We start from the raw sequence: 16882 nt of genomic DNA, 5'->3' as shown, positions 1-16882 counted from the left end.
TCAGTATTAGTTTTAGTATTGATTAATACCTGAGTATCAGTTTTTGGCAACCCTAATCTTGACTGAAGCTGATGCCAATTATGATGAGACCAGTCTTGAAAACTAAAAAAGAAGGCAACTGGATGATGCACTGTGGTTCATGTGATGACTGGTATGACCAATAGTGGGTTAAAGACCCAGAATCACCTGAAGGACGTCCAAAATGAAGAACTCCCACTAAGGGTTTATTACCTGGGAGACTCTTGAAGAAGACTCTTGGATGAGAGCTGAAACATTTTCAAGCTCACAAGACTACCCTAAATTGCATGACTAAGAACCTACAAAACACATGATGAGACAGGTTTTCCTCATCCAGAAAGGATTATTAAGGAGACTCAGCTGTAAATTGTGGAAACATTTACTCTGTGTTGGCACCAACGGTGAAAAGGAAACTGCACTTCCATAGTTTATAATGGCACTTTGGTTCTCGAGGCTCCCTTTTATGGGGAAGATTGCTATGTTTCAGACAGATAGTCAATGTTTATTCCATAAGGTGTTGACATTGTGGTCTACACTTCAGGTTTCTGACCTTTGTGTTTCTGCTTATGCAAGTAAGATGTACTATGCCAAGACTCGGAGGTCATCAGTAGAGCGCACTCATCACTTTACAGCCTGTAACGTGATGAGTTACAGAGTAGGTTTGACCCTTTAGGACCTTTTCATGAAAATGAGAGACTAGGTCTAAAAAGCTTTGTCACCGTGGATGACACTATAAAGATAAATCTATTAGGATATAAATAGTAAGAAATTTGCTTAACAGCCTTTATGAGGCTCAGCTGAAATTCACAATTACATGAGACAAAAACAAGAAAGCGCTGCAGCTGTTGTTCAGTTTTCATTATTTTACGAGGAGATCATCACAGTTGAGCAGTCTCTTTTTGTGTTTCATATATAAATGATGCCAAAACGCATATTTCCCAATGCAGAACTTAAACTTTTGGGTTTTATGATTTTGGCTAATTGCTAACTTTCCTCTCAAGTCACGACATATTTGACATCTAGATTGTTTCAAGTGTTTCATCATCCTTTATGCTGAAAGTGTGCCTGATCTCTGACACTAGGCCCACACTAGGTTTCCGCTGAAGCGCTACATTTTACATTTTACACTGATATAGAAAGGCACGTTCACACACACACACACACACACACACACACACACACACACACACACACACACACACACACACACACACACACACACACACAGTGTGGTTACATAAAAGCATGAATGAGATGAAGGTATCGCGAGCAAAAAAGCAATAATAAAAAGGTTGCTTGCGGCAGTCCACTAATTACCCTCCCAAACACATCGGCCTGATTGATGTGCACAGGAAGAGACACTTCTATAGATAGAATGCATGCGCACACACACATACAAAGACGTACATGTCTAAAGACTCACACACATGCAAGCACATTAATGATCTTCTGTTCTCGTTTTTAATTTCTTTGTTGCTCTGTGTGTGATCAGGATGTAATTGGATCACTAACAAAGCTCCAATATCTGCACTCATCTAAGCAATTATATGTGTTTTGGGTAGGCTGTCTCTATCTAATAGTGTATCAGTCAGCCTATAACCTATTCAATCAACACATTTACATTTAGTATTTGTCCTTGAGCTAACTAAGAGCTGTGTTTTTTTAAATTTTGGCATTTTAGCCCTTTATTCAGGCTCCCAGCAGCCTCTATCAAATCCTTTTTTGCATTAAATCTGGTAGAAAAGCTAGTAGCCCCACCCCTAAAACTGTTCCGCTCTTCTCTGTGGTTTGGCATTGTGGCCTGTTTTCGACTGAGAAAATTCTCCCTTGCAATGATGGTCTCGTCCAGCTACAGTATAAGACTCAAAAACTACAAAAAACCCACAACTATAGGAGTAAGTTTAAAATAAAACACAAGTAAGCATTTCACCTAAAAGTGCAGTCCTAGTTTTTAAATATTTCACACCCATATGAATAAATTGCTAGTGGTTAGAGTTGACTCCCTGTAGGTTGTGCAGCAGTTAAACCCCTTGTACAACAAGTAATCCTACTTAAGTGTGAGCTGGGGTGCTCCTCGGCTGATGACTCTGTGCTTGTTGTTGAAGGGCAAACGGAGAGAGCTTCCCTTTGGGATCAATAAAGTTTCACATTATTGGAAATGACACGGTTCATAAGTCTATCTATGTGAGAGACAGTGAGCTTGGCTTGTTTTTTACAAAGCCAGCGGATGTGCTTTGGGTGTTATTAGCTTGTGTTGGATGCGCTGTTGTTGGTATCATGCTGTCCCGACACTGTCGTAGCCCCAGGCATATCTATTTTGTACACGCTCTTGGACAAACGCACGTAAGTATTACACAATCCACACAGTTTGTTCGCATATACATGCACCCAGTGTTATTTATTCTGTCATTTATTACACATATACTGTAAATTTCATACATTCACTTCACTCTGTGTGATTACAGTCATGTAGTAGTGTATGGCACATTCAGACGTACACAGTGCTTTCATACCGTGACCATTCTCCTATGAAAGTGGTTTGGGTTTGGGGGCACAAACAGCTTAGCCATGCTGTGGAAATGACTTGCTAACAGATGCCAGGCACTGACTGAGCCGCAACATCCTGCAGGCAACACTTAGAATAGAATGAATCCCTTTTTTCCCTGCTCTTTTCTTCTTCCCCACCTCTCTTTCATGTTATTCTCCCTTTTTGATGCTTTGTCACTTTATACCCTGCACTCCCACCCCAACTGAGCGTTTTCTCTGGAGGGTTGCACCTCCACGTGCAGTAAATTTCCCATACAGCTGAGATTCATGGAGCTAAGGGAGGGCACCGGTGAGACTAGATCAAAGAGAGACCAGTGGCTTTGAATCGCGGACAGAGATCTGTGTTGAAGCTGGGGCTATGCTAATCGGTTTTTCTCCTAGGCTGAACCAGTGACCGATCAAGGCAGTGACAGTTCATGATTAAATGATTAACTGATCTCTCTCTTCCTTTTTGCTTCTTTGTCTGTATATTCAGGATGGTAGAGTACTCGCTGGACTTGCAGAACATCAACCTGTCAGCCATTCGGACAGTGAGGGTTCTTCGGCCGCTCAAAGCCATTAACAGAGTGCCAAGTGAGATCGTCATTAACATTTTGTGTGTGTTTGTTTCTGGGCAAATTCTTTGCTGTTTAATGTTTCATGTCTCCATGTGGCCTTTGAGGTATACTTTTGCTTGTACTTTCTCTTTGTAGATCTGTATTTCTGTCAGTTCACATAGAGTCCAAATGCATCAACATGGAAATTCATGTATATGTATTACATATTTTGCTTTTTTCCTGCATTCGCATGCCACCTGTTCCCTGCGGGCATCATTAAACATTTATCGTATGCTTAATCATGCAGGCAGTTCAAACCGTGAGTCACGGCTTTATCAGATTTTACAAACCGTCCATTAATGCTGCTTCACTGATCGGCGTGTGACCATAACCCTGTTTCTCTCATCAAAAACTCAGCGCTTGGCCAAACTTTTTAACTCCAATTGATTCCTTTGTTCTGCAGCCCTGACTGACATCTCCTAATGATTGCAAGCGAGCAATTAGCCTCCCTGGGCCAATTTCAGACCAGTCCAATCACTTTGTTCCAGTACTTGAGAAAAAAAAGATATTATAGGAAATCAGTCCTTAAAGGTCATAAACATGAACTGAAGTAGTCAGGCACTTGTGTTCAGTACTCATCAAGAGAACCAGATTAATTTCTAACGTTACTGTAGTAGCTATTACTATTAGTTTTATTAGCCTATATGTTTTGAAAGTGCACTCTAAGACTGAGATCTGCGAACTGTGGAGGCCATTTGTGTGCAGTAACTTTGAGATGATTTACGCTTTATGACATGTTCTTCACTGGAAACAGATATAGTACAATCTGAGCATAAAGGGATGGGTGTAGTCAGCAATACTCAGGTAGGCTCAGTTGGTACTAAGGGTCCCAAAGTATGCCTGAAAAATATCTTCAACACCATGACATCACCATGCCTGAAGCTTTGATACAAGGCAGGATGGATCCAGGCTTTCATGTTGTTTACACCAAATTCTGACCCTATCATCCGAATGTCAAAGCACACATCGAGACTCATCAGACCAGGCAGGATTTTTCCAATCTTCTATTGTCCAGTTTTGATGAGCTCATGTGAAATGTAGCCTCCGCCTCCTGATCTTAGATGACAGGAGTGTCACCTGTTGTGGTCTTCTGCTGCTGTAGCCCAACTGCTTCAGTGTCCAATATCCTGTGTATTCACAGATGCTCTAGCTTGGTTGTAATGAATGGTTATTTGAGCTACTGTTGCCTACCTCTGACATCAACAAGGCATTTTACCCAAGAGAACTGCTGCTCACTGAATATTTTCTCTTTTCTCCTTTTTGGAACATTCTCTGCAAACCATCAAGATGACTATACGGGAAAATCCCAGTAGATCAGCAGCTTTTCAGATACTAAGACCACCCCATGTGGCATCTATATGATGTTCAAACTCACTACAATGACCTTTTTTCCCTGTTGTAATGCTCAGTTTGAACTTTGAACTTCATGCCATTACAGTTAAGAATGGACATTTCAGAGCTAGATGATAATTGTGATATAATAGCTGGGGAAGAAAGATGCAGACAGAGGATTGCTTGCATGGAAAATAGTTGATATGTGGCTTTGCAGAGCCAGCATGTCAAATATCTGTTTTGCTCTTTCTTTTTAATATATTCACTTCTCCTGTTATTTTTCATGTACCCATTTGAATTAATATTAGTTCCCCTACACGGTCTGACGGAGAAGCAATCTTACAGGTGGGGCCACAAATGAAGAACTGGCTAAGCAGAATATCTTACAACAACACTCGCAGCAGAAAGAACATGAAGATGCTCACTTTATCATGCTTCCAGCAGTATGGTTAGAAGATATATGCAGCAGACTGCATATGTTGTTCCAGGGATAAATGCACAGATTGTAACAAATATGCCTTTAAGGAGATAATTATGCACCATATCATGAATCTCTTGCTACATTGCTTTACTGAAATGCAGCAGATGAATGCATATGTAGCTATGCATGCATGCATGACCACACTCTTCATTTCTCTTGTTTCTACTTTTTCATACTTTAGTCGTCTGTGTGCTGGAAATGGATACTATTGTTATTTATCTGGTTATCAGTAAGTTGCACATAATGAGCAAGCAGTAACTTGATTCTGTCCCCTATTTGTGACCCCATTAGAGAAGAGGAAGCATGGGGATAAAGCTATTTGTTACTTGTTTTGTTGGGATCGCTACTTTGCCCACAGGTACACAGGGAGCATGAGCACATCCTGACCCCTCACACATAACAATTTGTAACAAAATGGCAGATAATAGTCCTGTGTGTGTTGCGTATGTGTGCGTAAGAATGTGTGCTTTTGTGTTAGACTTTTTTGGATGAAATTGGTGCGAGATAGAGGGAGTATCAGATCGAATGGCAGCAGAGGAAAAAAAAACAACAGATAGTATGGAAATGAAAGAGAAGAGAAGTCTCATGGTCTTGAATGAATAGCACAGGCAGGTAGCTCTGAATGTGTTTCCTCTGTGGCGCAAAGGGAGGCATCCATCTTTATTTGGGAACAGCAGGAGCTGGAAAACCTGCAGAGTCGCCATGAGGGGACAGAGATAGAGGCAGGTAGAAAAAGAGAGGGAAGGAGTAAATATATAGAGAGGCTTAGAAAAGGACTTTTTCTTTTCTCTAGTTACTTTTGTTTGTGTTCCTTCCATTCAGCATTTCTCTTTAGTTTGCATGAATATTTTTCCTTTCTTTTCTATTTGCTTTTTTTCTCTTCTTTAACGCTCACTTTTTTTAACACCCCCTCAGGCCCTGTCTTGTTCTCGTTCTTCTTCTGCCTTCCATCCATCTCTCCCTCTCATCACCCAATTAGGCCTAATGGAAGAGTGGCCTAATGACGAGGACCCGGGGGAACAAATACATTTAGACTCGCCTCCAGCCACCAGCAGAGACACATATATGCTAGCAACACTACTACTTTCCATTTAATACCAGTTGATGAGACAAATTAGCCAGGGGAGGAAAACGGATGTGCATTCAAGAAAAATTCTTTCATCTGCGCTCCTCAGACAGAAAATCCACTTTCTGTTCCTAGAAAGATTAGAGACACATCACATTAGACTTCAACTCAATGAAGCACATTGTACCAATTGGCAGCCCATGCATGATGACCAAACAAATATCAAATATAGTAGTGTGTAAAAATCCTGAGCCACCTCTCATTTCTTTATATTTTCTTTTCAAGGATCCAGACTTTCTTGGCCTTTCACAAGAGTTCTCCAGGTATTCTGAAGGTCTTTCATTGTTTTTTTGGACAGTAGCTTCATTTTTCACTCATTGGCCTATGTCTGCACGGTGTACAGTGTGTCCTTGAAAAAAAAAAGATGTGGAAGACAAAAGAAAAAGTGGCAGCCCTAAAAGCTTGTGTACTTGAGAATTAGGGAAAATCAATCCAGCAAAGTCCTGACATGGACCCGACTGATGCCCTACAGCTGATTTGGATAAGCCCCACAAGAAATGGTCTCAGTGGAAGGATGGCTGTCAAGAAGCCATTCTTAAGGAAGAAAAACAGGAAGAAAAGGCTAATGTCTGGCAAATTGCAGAAGAACTGGATTGAACATAAATGGCAACAGGACTTCTGTTGTGATGGATCTGAATTTCAATATGTACAGAGGGTGAGTGTCTGCAGAATTCTGTAAAAGATGGTGGAGGCTCTTTTTAACTACCATACAGTGCCATCTGGAAAACATCTGATTGGCAATGGCTTCATTTTCATTTATTGTCTGTTGGCCTCCTCAGAGCCTGGACCTCAACGTTATTGAAGCAGTATGGGATCATGATCACTAAGAACAGAACAGCCAACATCCAAAGAAGAGCTTTAAATGTCCTTCAAGAAACCTGGAGAACTATTTGTGAATGCTACTTACAGAAATTACAAAAAAGCTTTCTGAAGAAAGTTCAAGGCTATGTTGAAGATTAAAGGTGGTCATACCAAATATTGACTTTCAAACTCATTAGAATTGTACAAACGGTGTTTTTGCCTTATACACCGCATTTTCATGTGTATTTTCAATACATCCCTGCATCTTTTTCTTTGTTCTCTGTAATAAATCTCTAAAAAATTGTGATAATAATGATTACAACTTATGGAAATGGGGACATTTATAAAGATTTTTAAAGAGAACATTTTGTTTTCAGCACCAACATTTGTGTTTGCATCTTTTTGTGTTTGTGTCATCAGTGAGCTACAGGTGCTTGTGTCTTTGTGTAAAGCTATCGTCATCATCTCTCTCAGCTTCTCTCCTGTCATACAGTCTGTTGGCAGTTTAGATGCACTGTTGTGACACATTAACCTACTGCAGAGTTGTTATTCACGAATCCCGCTATGCCACCGAAAAACACTAATGCACCCGCCATCAGAAAAGTAGAGACATACACACAAGCAATCACGCTCGTAGTAACACCAACACACAGGCAAACCACTCTCAGGTGTCAGTGTGGGATCACTGTGATCTCATCAGTGGGTCTCACCTCTCCCTCTTGTTAGTCCAATCAGCTGTCATTATGTTCCGCTAATCACAGTCTCAATGTGTCATCACAGCAAGACAGGCCAATCCATGGGGAATGAGGTCATCATCATTCGACAGGAGACGCGCTTGTATTTCTGCAATTAGGTTTTGTCTAATCATGAATAAGACCTCGCGTAGCCTGATTACGCTGCTGTGTCACTGATATGCAACCTTTCAAGCGCTTGATCTTTCAGGAAATAGTTCGTCTCCTACAGTGGTCCAAGATTTATTTGTCTTACAAACTGACTCCTATGGAGAGGTTGTTAACTTCCAATCCAACTGGTATCTGCTACTGTTTGATATGTGTGTCCAGTGCATGTACATGGATGTACAGAAGCAGAATCTCTACTGATGCTGTGGTTATCTGACTTAAATGTCCAAATGTGTAAGAAAACAATGATTTAAGCATCAATGTGTGGAAATTATATATATATTTATTATTGAATTACTTCCAAAGATTTGTAAAGGTATAAATATATCTGCAATGAAGTGTTTATTATACGATATATTTGTGAAACACAGACATTTAAAAACAAATACATGACAGACTCCGGTTACAAACCATGTAAAACCATGAAAAACTGCAAAAGGATCACAAAGAAAGACATGTAACATGTAATATTTTCTTTAGGACATCATTTAAGACATAGTGCCTAGAATTAAGTTCATTAGTTGCATTTACAAGTCAAAATTTAAAGTCATGTGTGAAAGGAAGTGTACCATCTTTCACTAGCTGGACCCACATCCTCGTTTTATGTTTGGCAACGTTTAAGTAGGTAAAGGTGAATGGCTTGGATGTGAATTGAGCAGCGGTTTGGGGAAGGGGAGTGGCAGCGGCTCCCGGGCCTGACAGATCCACATGTACTAAATAGAAGTGAAGGAGTTAAAGAATTGAAATGGGGAGGCAGGGTGAGGCACATAAATGAGAATGAAAAGCTTGTAGAACTGGGGGAACATATATAGATAAGAACCGGAAGGAGCGTGTTTGGAGTCGTGGTGCTGCTCCTGTAATTCTGATGTGTAATCTCCAATTAAATTATGATGTTTTGCATATAATAGCATAATAAAAATATTACTAGATCTTAACATTAGAAAAAATAAAACTTCAGATGGATGACAGTGCATGCATATTGCAACATATCATTATTTAGTTTAAAAAAAAAAAACATGCAGTAATTCCAAAATGCAGAAGCAGTGTGTGGAAAAACACTTACCATTAAAAGGGTAATTAAGCCAAATGCATTTGATTAACTGATCATTAGTGTGAGCAGCTCAATGAAAGTAGAAGTTTTGGCAGTTTGGTTTGGAGGATTTAGGTGTGTGAAAGCAAAGGAGGAAAGATCTGCAACGATCTTAGAGAAAAATGGTCAAATGGTCTGGCCTCAAGGTCATGCAATGCTCAGGGAATTTGCTAAAATCGTACATCTCAGGCTCTGCAGGTCACAGTTGGCATGTTAAATGTTAAAGTTCACAACAGTATAATTAGAAAAAGCCTGAACCAGTATGGCTTGCTTGGAAGGGCTGGTAGAAGAAAGCTTCTTCTCTCTAAAAAGAAATGCAGCACAGCTTAGGTTTGCAAAGCTGCATCTGTGCCGGTAACCTCAATCAGCGGAAGCAATGTTGTAAAGAACTCACACAGAAAAACTAAAATTACTTTCATGAGCTATTTAAAGATGGGATGTGCAGTTTTCACACGCTCCTTCTGGACTTTGGTTTACTTTTTGGTAACTAAAAAATGACCTGCTCTAGTATGTTATGCACAGTTATTTATCTGAGTTCGGATTTTAATAATTTTAGAACATTATTTTTATGTTGTGATATGTAAACCCTTAGAATTGACAAAGGGTATCTTTTCTTTTTCATTTCAGATGATTATCAATGCAAAGTACCATCCATACAAAGAATAGAATGCCTTTTTAACAAGTGCTGCAAGACTGTGATAATCTGTTACTGGTTAATTCTTCTCCTGCTTTACATAGGTATGCGTATCCTGGTGAACCTGCTGCTAGACACTCTACCCATGCTGGGAAATGTGCTTTTGCTGTGCTTCTTCGTCTTCTTCATCTTCGGGATCATCGGGGTGCAGCTGTGGGCGGGGCTCCTGAGAAACCGTTGCTACCCTGAGGAAAACTTCACTGTGTGAGTTAAATTGTGCATCTGCATGTGTTTACGGTTGTGTGTGTATAGTGTGAAGAAACTGGACTGTGCTTATTGACAGATATGACAGTGATTTGGCCCAGCATCAAACCGCATTGCTTTCTACTTTCAAGTGATGCTTTTGAAAAATCCATTTCACGCATACTAGCAAAATAATCCCAATTTCATGGCTTTCATACAAGATAAATGAAATTTTTAATTTACTATATACATTATCATAAATCTTTCCTACAGTCATTTTGCTTTCAAGTTAGGAAACAACTGTAACAGTAGTTGTCCCACTTTGCCGCTGAGAAGGTGATTAGGTCCCAGCTGCATGCCTCAATATTCATGACCCTGTATGACAGCATCTCCCACTGTGTCTATGGCTGTGTGAGTGACATTTACCAGTGATCAGCAGTGTTTGATTTCATTTTCTTGGTTTCCTCTTTTATGCTGGCATCAGCGTATTAGGTACACACTTCTGATGTGTGTGTTCTAAGGTATACAATATATAACCCTTTATGGCCGGTCGGAGCGGGCACACTCCGTTTTGCATAATTATTTTTAAAGCCCAGTAGAATTGCAACCACATGAACTAGCACAATAATTTTTTTGCATATGAAACCGGAGGAGTTGTACTTCCGTCTTATCCATTCAGCTTGTCCTAGGTCATGGTTTCCTTCCACATATGGCTTTGCAAAAATTGCGAAAAAAGCATTTGCAGCAACAAAAACATAATATTCCAAAAAAGACGCTTTGCCGATCTTTCCTACATTGGAATAAACGTCAGCACGATCTATCTGATGTCCACCAGTACCTGCCCGAAACCGGAAGTGACGTCACTTTCACGGAAAATGTAGTTTTTTCCTATAGGGCTGTACTGCCTCTGCTATGGTTGGGCAGTCAGCTAAACTCCTTCCCCACATCAAGACTCTGATGACACGATTCCCGGTTCACAGGTTTATTGACACAGGGAAAGGTGAAACTGTAACAAACAGTACAAGGCATAATCACTGTACTTATTCACCATGTACATATATAGCAATGAAAATATATTAACCCAGTTTTTTAATATGTCAACATGCAATGTTCATATGAATTACTTCCCTTTTTAAGTCAAATACAAACATCAAATTATGATTTTAACAAGTCTTGCTATAATGAATGCCTCCAATTTGTTTGTCGTTCCCCTTTAACTAGCTCCATAAGCGATTGCTAGCGTAAACTGCATAAGATTGGTTTTATCATTAAACTTACAGAAAAATGAACTTACTTGAAATAAAGTGGTCTATACATGCACATAAAATATAAAACAAGTCTATACATACCCACATACCAAAGGCATTGGATGTATGTGGATGCCACTGGATTTATCTGGCTAAGGCCACCATGCGGCACATGCCTTCTCCTTAATTCACAGACTTACTTCCTGTTTACCGACGACATCATGTCCTATTACAGACTACAGGTTTTAAGGTGGCACCAGAGAGTTACAATTGCATATTTAAACATTTACCAAACCCAAGAAAACAGTCTACCTTAAAAACGTTTGATATCAGAACAAGGGCATTTACAAAGATATGCTGGTGTTTTTTAAATTAATGTTTGAGTTTATGCCTTTCTGTATAGTTTCTGGGATGCTTAGAACTCAAATTACACTTTTGGAAATAGTTTATTTTGATGCACATGCTGTTTTTTTGCAAATTTGCATTTCCTGCAGTACATAAAAATTGGTGTATCTTAACAATAAAACTATGAAGACACTCAAAATAAATTTCCTGTGGTTGGAAACTATTTTGTGCAACTTTTTTGCATTTACAGTTTTGAGGGATAAGCCTCTAAAATTTCTCTAACTAGAAATGTTTCAATTTTTTATAGTTTATTGCACTTTTTTGCAATTTATGTAGTTACTATGGACTTAATGCATACATATTATTATAATTTGGGATATAATGGTTGTATTGATGTATAGCAACTTAAAATATCTCAAAAATGGTACTACAGCATCTAAAAATATAAATATAAGCTCTGGCGGACTTGGTTCAATGGTAGGTCTTAAAGGGATAAGTCATGTATACCAGATGGAGTCTCTTTGTATTGTCTCTTGTTATGATGGCACAGTATTTACCAGTGGCATGTCTCACTTGATTAACTGATCATCAACAACTGTGAACTCTATAAAAACAGAAGTTTGATAAGACAAGATTAAAGTGGAGATGTTTGGCCATAACATATACACACAGCACCATGTTTGATTAAATGATATCAATACAGACACCTCATGACATTAAGCAAGTAAAGTATTCTAGGGTCAAATATGAGGCCATCTGTCTGACAGCTAAAGCTAAATGACAGTGATCCTGAGCATAGCAGCAACCCTCTGACAGAATGGCTGAAAGAGAAAAGAATCAAGTTGTTGCACTGGACCAGTCAAACTTCAATGAATCAAAACATCGTAAAGAAAAATGGGCCTGAAAATATTCCACAACAATGTGACAGAGTGATAAAATCATAAAGAGAAAAATTACTTGGCGCTATTGCTACTCAAAGTTGTTCTACAAGCTTTAATAATGGGTTGTACATCATTTTTCACACTTGGCTTAAGTTTTGTTAAATAAGTATGTTAATGTTCATCTCATGTCGCATTTGCCTAAATTTAAGATCTGGTAAGAACTAGATCATTTTTCATTATTTCCTGATATGTAATACTTTGGAATTGGCAAAGGGTGTATTTTCTTTTACCATGGCTGTACTTGCCAGTACACACTTGACTCCCACACATTTGCTGATTATGCAACAGCAGATTTTTAGCAGTCAGAGTGTTGCTTATTTTTAAACCAAACTATTATTTTGCATATTTTTTTAGAGTGGTGTATTAACATATTATTCAGGTTGATCAGAGTGCTTGAGTGTTTAATTAGAAAGGTCTTAGTGTGTTAGCGCTTAAGGACTATTATGCTAAATAAAGGTCTGATATTAATTCTTTGAGAGGTTATAATGAAGTGGGCAGTCAAGTGCAGCATTCAGTTTACTGTTTTGCTCCTTTTCTCTTTTGATTTCAACATTTCTTTGTGATTTGTTTTGCTTTATTCATACAATCTTGGCACGTGTTTGAATTTCAGCCCGTATCAGCCAGCTTACCTTCTTGATTAAATTCCATTATCTTCTGCTGTTTTTAATAACAACGATGTCATTGCCCCCAAGATTCCAAACTACAGTAGATATATTGTGCCATATGGCCACAGAGAGACAAGACAATTTTTTGCACATGCACGTTGTATAAACCTCCTCACCTGATTAGGCTTTGTCTGCCACACGTTTATGACCACAGTATCTCACAGTTGCACTTAAATGGTAAATGGCCTGTATTTATATAGCGCTTTAGTAGTCCCTAAGGACCCCAAAGCGCTTTACATATCCAGTCATCCACCCATTCACACACTGGTGATGGCAAGCTACATTGTAGCCACAGCCACCCTGGGGCGCACTGATAGAGGCGAGGCTGCCGGACACTGGCGCCACCGGGCCCTCTGACCACCACCAGTAGGCAACGGGTGAAGTGTCTTGCCCAAGGACACAACGACCGAGACTGTCCAAGCTGGGGCTCGAACCGGCAACCTTCTGATTACAAGGCGAACTCCCAACTCTTGAGCCACAATCGCCCCTTAATTCAGTTTCTGTAAACTGCCACTCTTTCCTGCTACTCTTTAGCCTTCCCGCCACCTTGTGCTCCATTGGCAGGTGTGTTCTCAGTGTGATGCTTGGTTTTCATGTGCCACGCTGTGCAAAGTCACCAGCAGGGGGTAACACACCTCATTCATGCCTCACTACTCTGACAGTGCTCTGTGTCTTTTTCTTCCTTTTCTTGCTTTCAAGTATTTATCCAGTTAGCAACACACCTATTTGAATTACTTTGACAAACTCTTTCCATTCTGTCCTCTATGTCCTCTGTTGTAAGTCCCTTTCCCCCAGTTGTGGAGTATTAACTCTACTGGTACTGTAAGCCACTGTGTCAGCGCATAAGTTAAAACTTTGTTGTGCCACCCAATCAATGCATGGTTTGTAAGCGACTCTCAGTGGGAAGGCCACTGTTTCTATTGATCACGCGTGTGCCGTGTGCACGTGTGTGTGGTTTGTGGTGGGGTTAAAAGGAGATATTCGGCCGCCATATATGTCAGTAGTATCTGTCTTGCTATTGACTGCAGGATAGAGGGCAAGGACAAGAGAATTAAAGAGGAGAGAGCAGGATGAGAGAAATGAGAGAGGATTGGGAAATAGGGGATTGTTAAAGGGAGAAGAAAGGATTATAGGAAGGGCAGAGGGAAAATACAAAAAATTGAGAAAGAAACCATAAAAACAAGAAATAAACAGCATAAAGAGCTTGTGAAGATGGAAAAGAAATCAGGAAAAATACAGCATGATTTTGAAAAGAAGGAATTTTCCATATTTCCTTATTATTAACCAATGTTTTCCACATTGTTTAACCAATTTATAGAAATGCCAGTAGTATTCCTTTTAAAATAAAGCAGATAAATTACTGGCAGAAAAATGACAATGAAAGGTCGTATGGCAAGGTTTCACTCAGTGCATATAGCATGCTCTGGTTGCATGTGAGAAAACAACTGTGACTGCATTGCATGCAGTTGGTGTTTAGCTAACCTTTTCCTGTTAGAAGAGTAAAATGCGAGAAGCAAAAAGGGAAACTGAAGTGACGCATATAGACGGAGCAGCGAGTAAACGGTATAGGTCGGGAGGCAGTGAATGTGTTTGTTCAGTAATTGATCTGCTGATGGAAAGGGACTATTTTTATCCTTCTCAGACCCAGACCTTTGCACGAGCGTCCACACCCTGCCCTCAATTACTCCACAGCCAAGTCAAAACACATGCAACTGCAAAACCTGAGTGTGTTAATGCTTTTTCAACCTACCTATATTTTAAACTGGATGATTATCCGCTCTCTTTCAGGTGCATTCCCTGGTTTTCTGCTTTTAGTCATTTGATTGAAATTAACAAGTTATTTTTCCTCTTTTTTGGCACTTGTTTTTAAAATAACCACATTCATGCAAAACTGAATTGACGGCCAAGATTTTATTTAAATTAAGCCACTTGGGAAGATTTGGCATGCTTTTTCATAACAAGTATGATAAACACGTTAGGAAATGATCAGGTGCTTCAGATGGTGACAATCGAAGAGTCACAATTTTGAAATAATACCATTAAGTCTGACAGAAACCAAAGATAACACTCTCCTACTCATTAGAGTCGCTTTCCAGGGGGTAATGGCGCATGTAGTTTACATGTGTAATAATTGTACATGCATGAGCAGATACTTGCCATGCAGTCTAATTGTCTTCTTTGTTGCCTCTGTCTCGGACTACTAATTATACAGCTGGTTCTATCAGGACATCCAAAAGCAATCTTAATCAATACAAAATGAAAGAGCAGCGATCCTGCTCTCTAGATAAAAACAGAGATAGGATTACATAAGCTGCAATGCCTGTCAACGTGATGACATTTCAGCCAACAAGTACTAAGTAATCATTACTACATTGTTGCCAAAACCCTTTTTTAACTCCTACATATGCAAAGTTTGATGGCTGCATAGTTGTGATTCTGTCATGTTGGCAAACAGACAGACAAGCAGATATAAACACCCACCAAAGTACTGCTTTTTTTAGGCAGCTCCTGCTTCAATAGGTGCCTTCAGTACCACATTTTGCCATGATGACACACACACACAAGGTGACAACAATACAAGCTACTATTCATACAACAAACAGTAAGTGGACACATTCGTTTCAGAGCTCCCCTTCCATGACTTCTTTGCACTCATTAAAATCCTATTTCTAAAAACATCTGAGCATCTGAGAAAGTGATGCATGATTATCTCCACCTATCACAGCCCTGGTCAAATGAGGTCCCTGTTTTTAGCAAGGTAGTCAGGGCAACAGTGCAGAGCTGTCTCTGCTTCAAATAGCAAACCTCACTTGTTATTTTTGCTTTGTCAAGACCAGACCAATTATTTATCCAGAGAGCCGTGGAATAAGGTTAATGCTACCCTGCTAAGATATTTGGATCTTATTTCAGTATAAAATAAAGGAAAACTCAGGTTTCTTTTTTTTTATGATATTTGTACAACTTTCTGTAATATCTGCAAACAAACTGAGTTTTGTGCTGTCACCATAAAAGTGTAGTGGCAGGAGAATATTACTGAAATTATGTTATTTCTGTTTTTTATGAAAACAAAATGAATATTGACAAATTTAAAAGGGTTGTTTTGGCATGTTTTGTTTTAAATAACCCTTTTTTCAAAGCTCCCATGTTCAGGTTCAGTAAATTAGTCACTGAATCAACTGTCTTAACTTCAAACATGGAGTTTCATTATTATATAACAGTCAAGCCAGGTTAATTTTGAACAAGTTCCAGAAACTCCTTCATAAAAACTGTCTATACCAAATTTTGAACTGCAGGTCTGCATTGGAAGCACATATGGTGCATAATCAATGAATGCTTAATACTTAATGCTTCAGAAAGCAGGAATAAAACTCTACTATTCACACAATGGTAATATCCTGTTTCACCCATGATATGAAGCCTAGATTTAATGAAAATATCAAAAAAGGAAAAAAAAATGTTATTTGTTTTAAATAACCATGTATAACCATTAAAGACATAAAATATTGTTTGCATGTAAAAGTGTCCTTGGCCAAGATTAGAGTGTGAGCTTATGAATGAATGTTAGTTCGCATTACGTGCAGAACCTGTGATCTCTCATATAGTCGCCTCGATGTGGCTCATTCACATAAAAGGCAGCTGACCACTAAGTTAAGTGAACGGCCTTGAAATTTATATACCACTGACTGCTGCGCTGCAGATGTACTGTGACATCTTTGCACCTGTTCATGGTCTTTTTCCTTACTATATTTATGTGTACATTTCTCTCTTGTTGTTCATTTCTGTTGGTTGTGAGAATATATGTCTCAGCGCGCCACGGTCGCTGCACATGTGAGTGCTCCCCAGATGGGGATGGCTCTACTTGTGTTGCTATTTGCTACGCAGCAGCAAACGATGCAGTTTAAACTGTAGGATATAAT

General features: G+C 39.3%; 1 protein-coding gene and 1 long non-coding RNA gene across 2 annotated transcripts in view; one reads left to right on the top strand and one right to left on the bottom strand.

The window, feature by feature from the left end:
* Window positions 1–16882, top strand: part of cacna1ia (calcium voltage-gated channel subunit alpha1 Ia) — a 99924-nt gene that overhangs the window by 15836 nt on the left and 67206 nt on the right. Inside the window, exons 3-4 of the mRNA XM_026165255.2 lie at window positions 3041–3138; window positions 9629–9788. Of these exons, the coding sequence (XP_026021040.2) occupies window positions 3041–3138; window positions 9629–9788 (258 nt within the window). The remainder of the gene's footprint in view (window positions 1–3040; window positions 3139–9628; window positions 9789–16882) is intronic.
* On the bottom strand, window positions 10734–11982 carry LOC145428566 (uncharacterized). Its single transcript, XR_013908857.1, has 2 exons — window positions 11117–11982; window positions 10734–10773 (listed from the first exon to the last, which is right to left on the bottom strand). It is a non-coding gene; the product is annotated as an uncharacterized LOC145428566 (long non-coding RNA).

This window comes from Astatotilapia calliptera, chromosome 4, assembly GCF_964374335.1.
Source record: "Astatotilapia calliptera chromosome 4, fAstCal68.1, whole genome shotgun sequence".
Classification (NCBI taxonomy): Eukaryota; Metazoa; Chordata; class Actinopteri; order Cichliformes; family Cichlidae; genus Astatotilapia; species Astatotilapia calliptera.
Note: the sequence above shows the minus strand (reverse complement) of the source record. Positions and strands in the feature narration are given on the sequence as shown.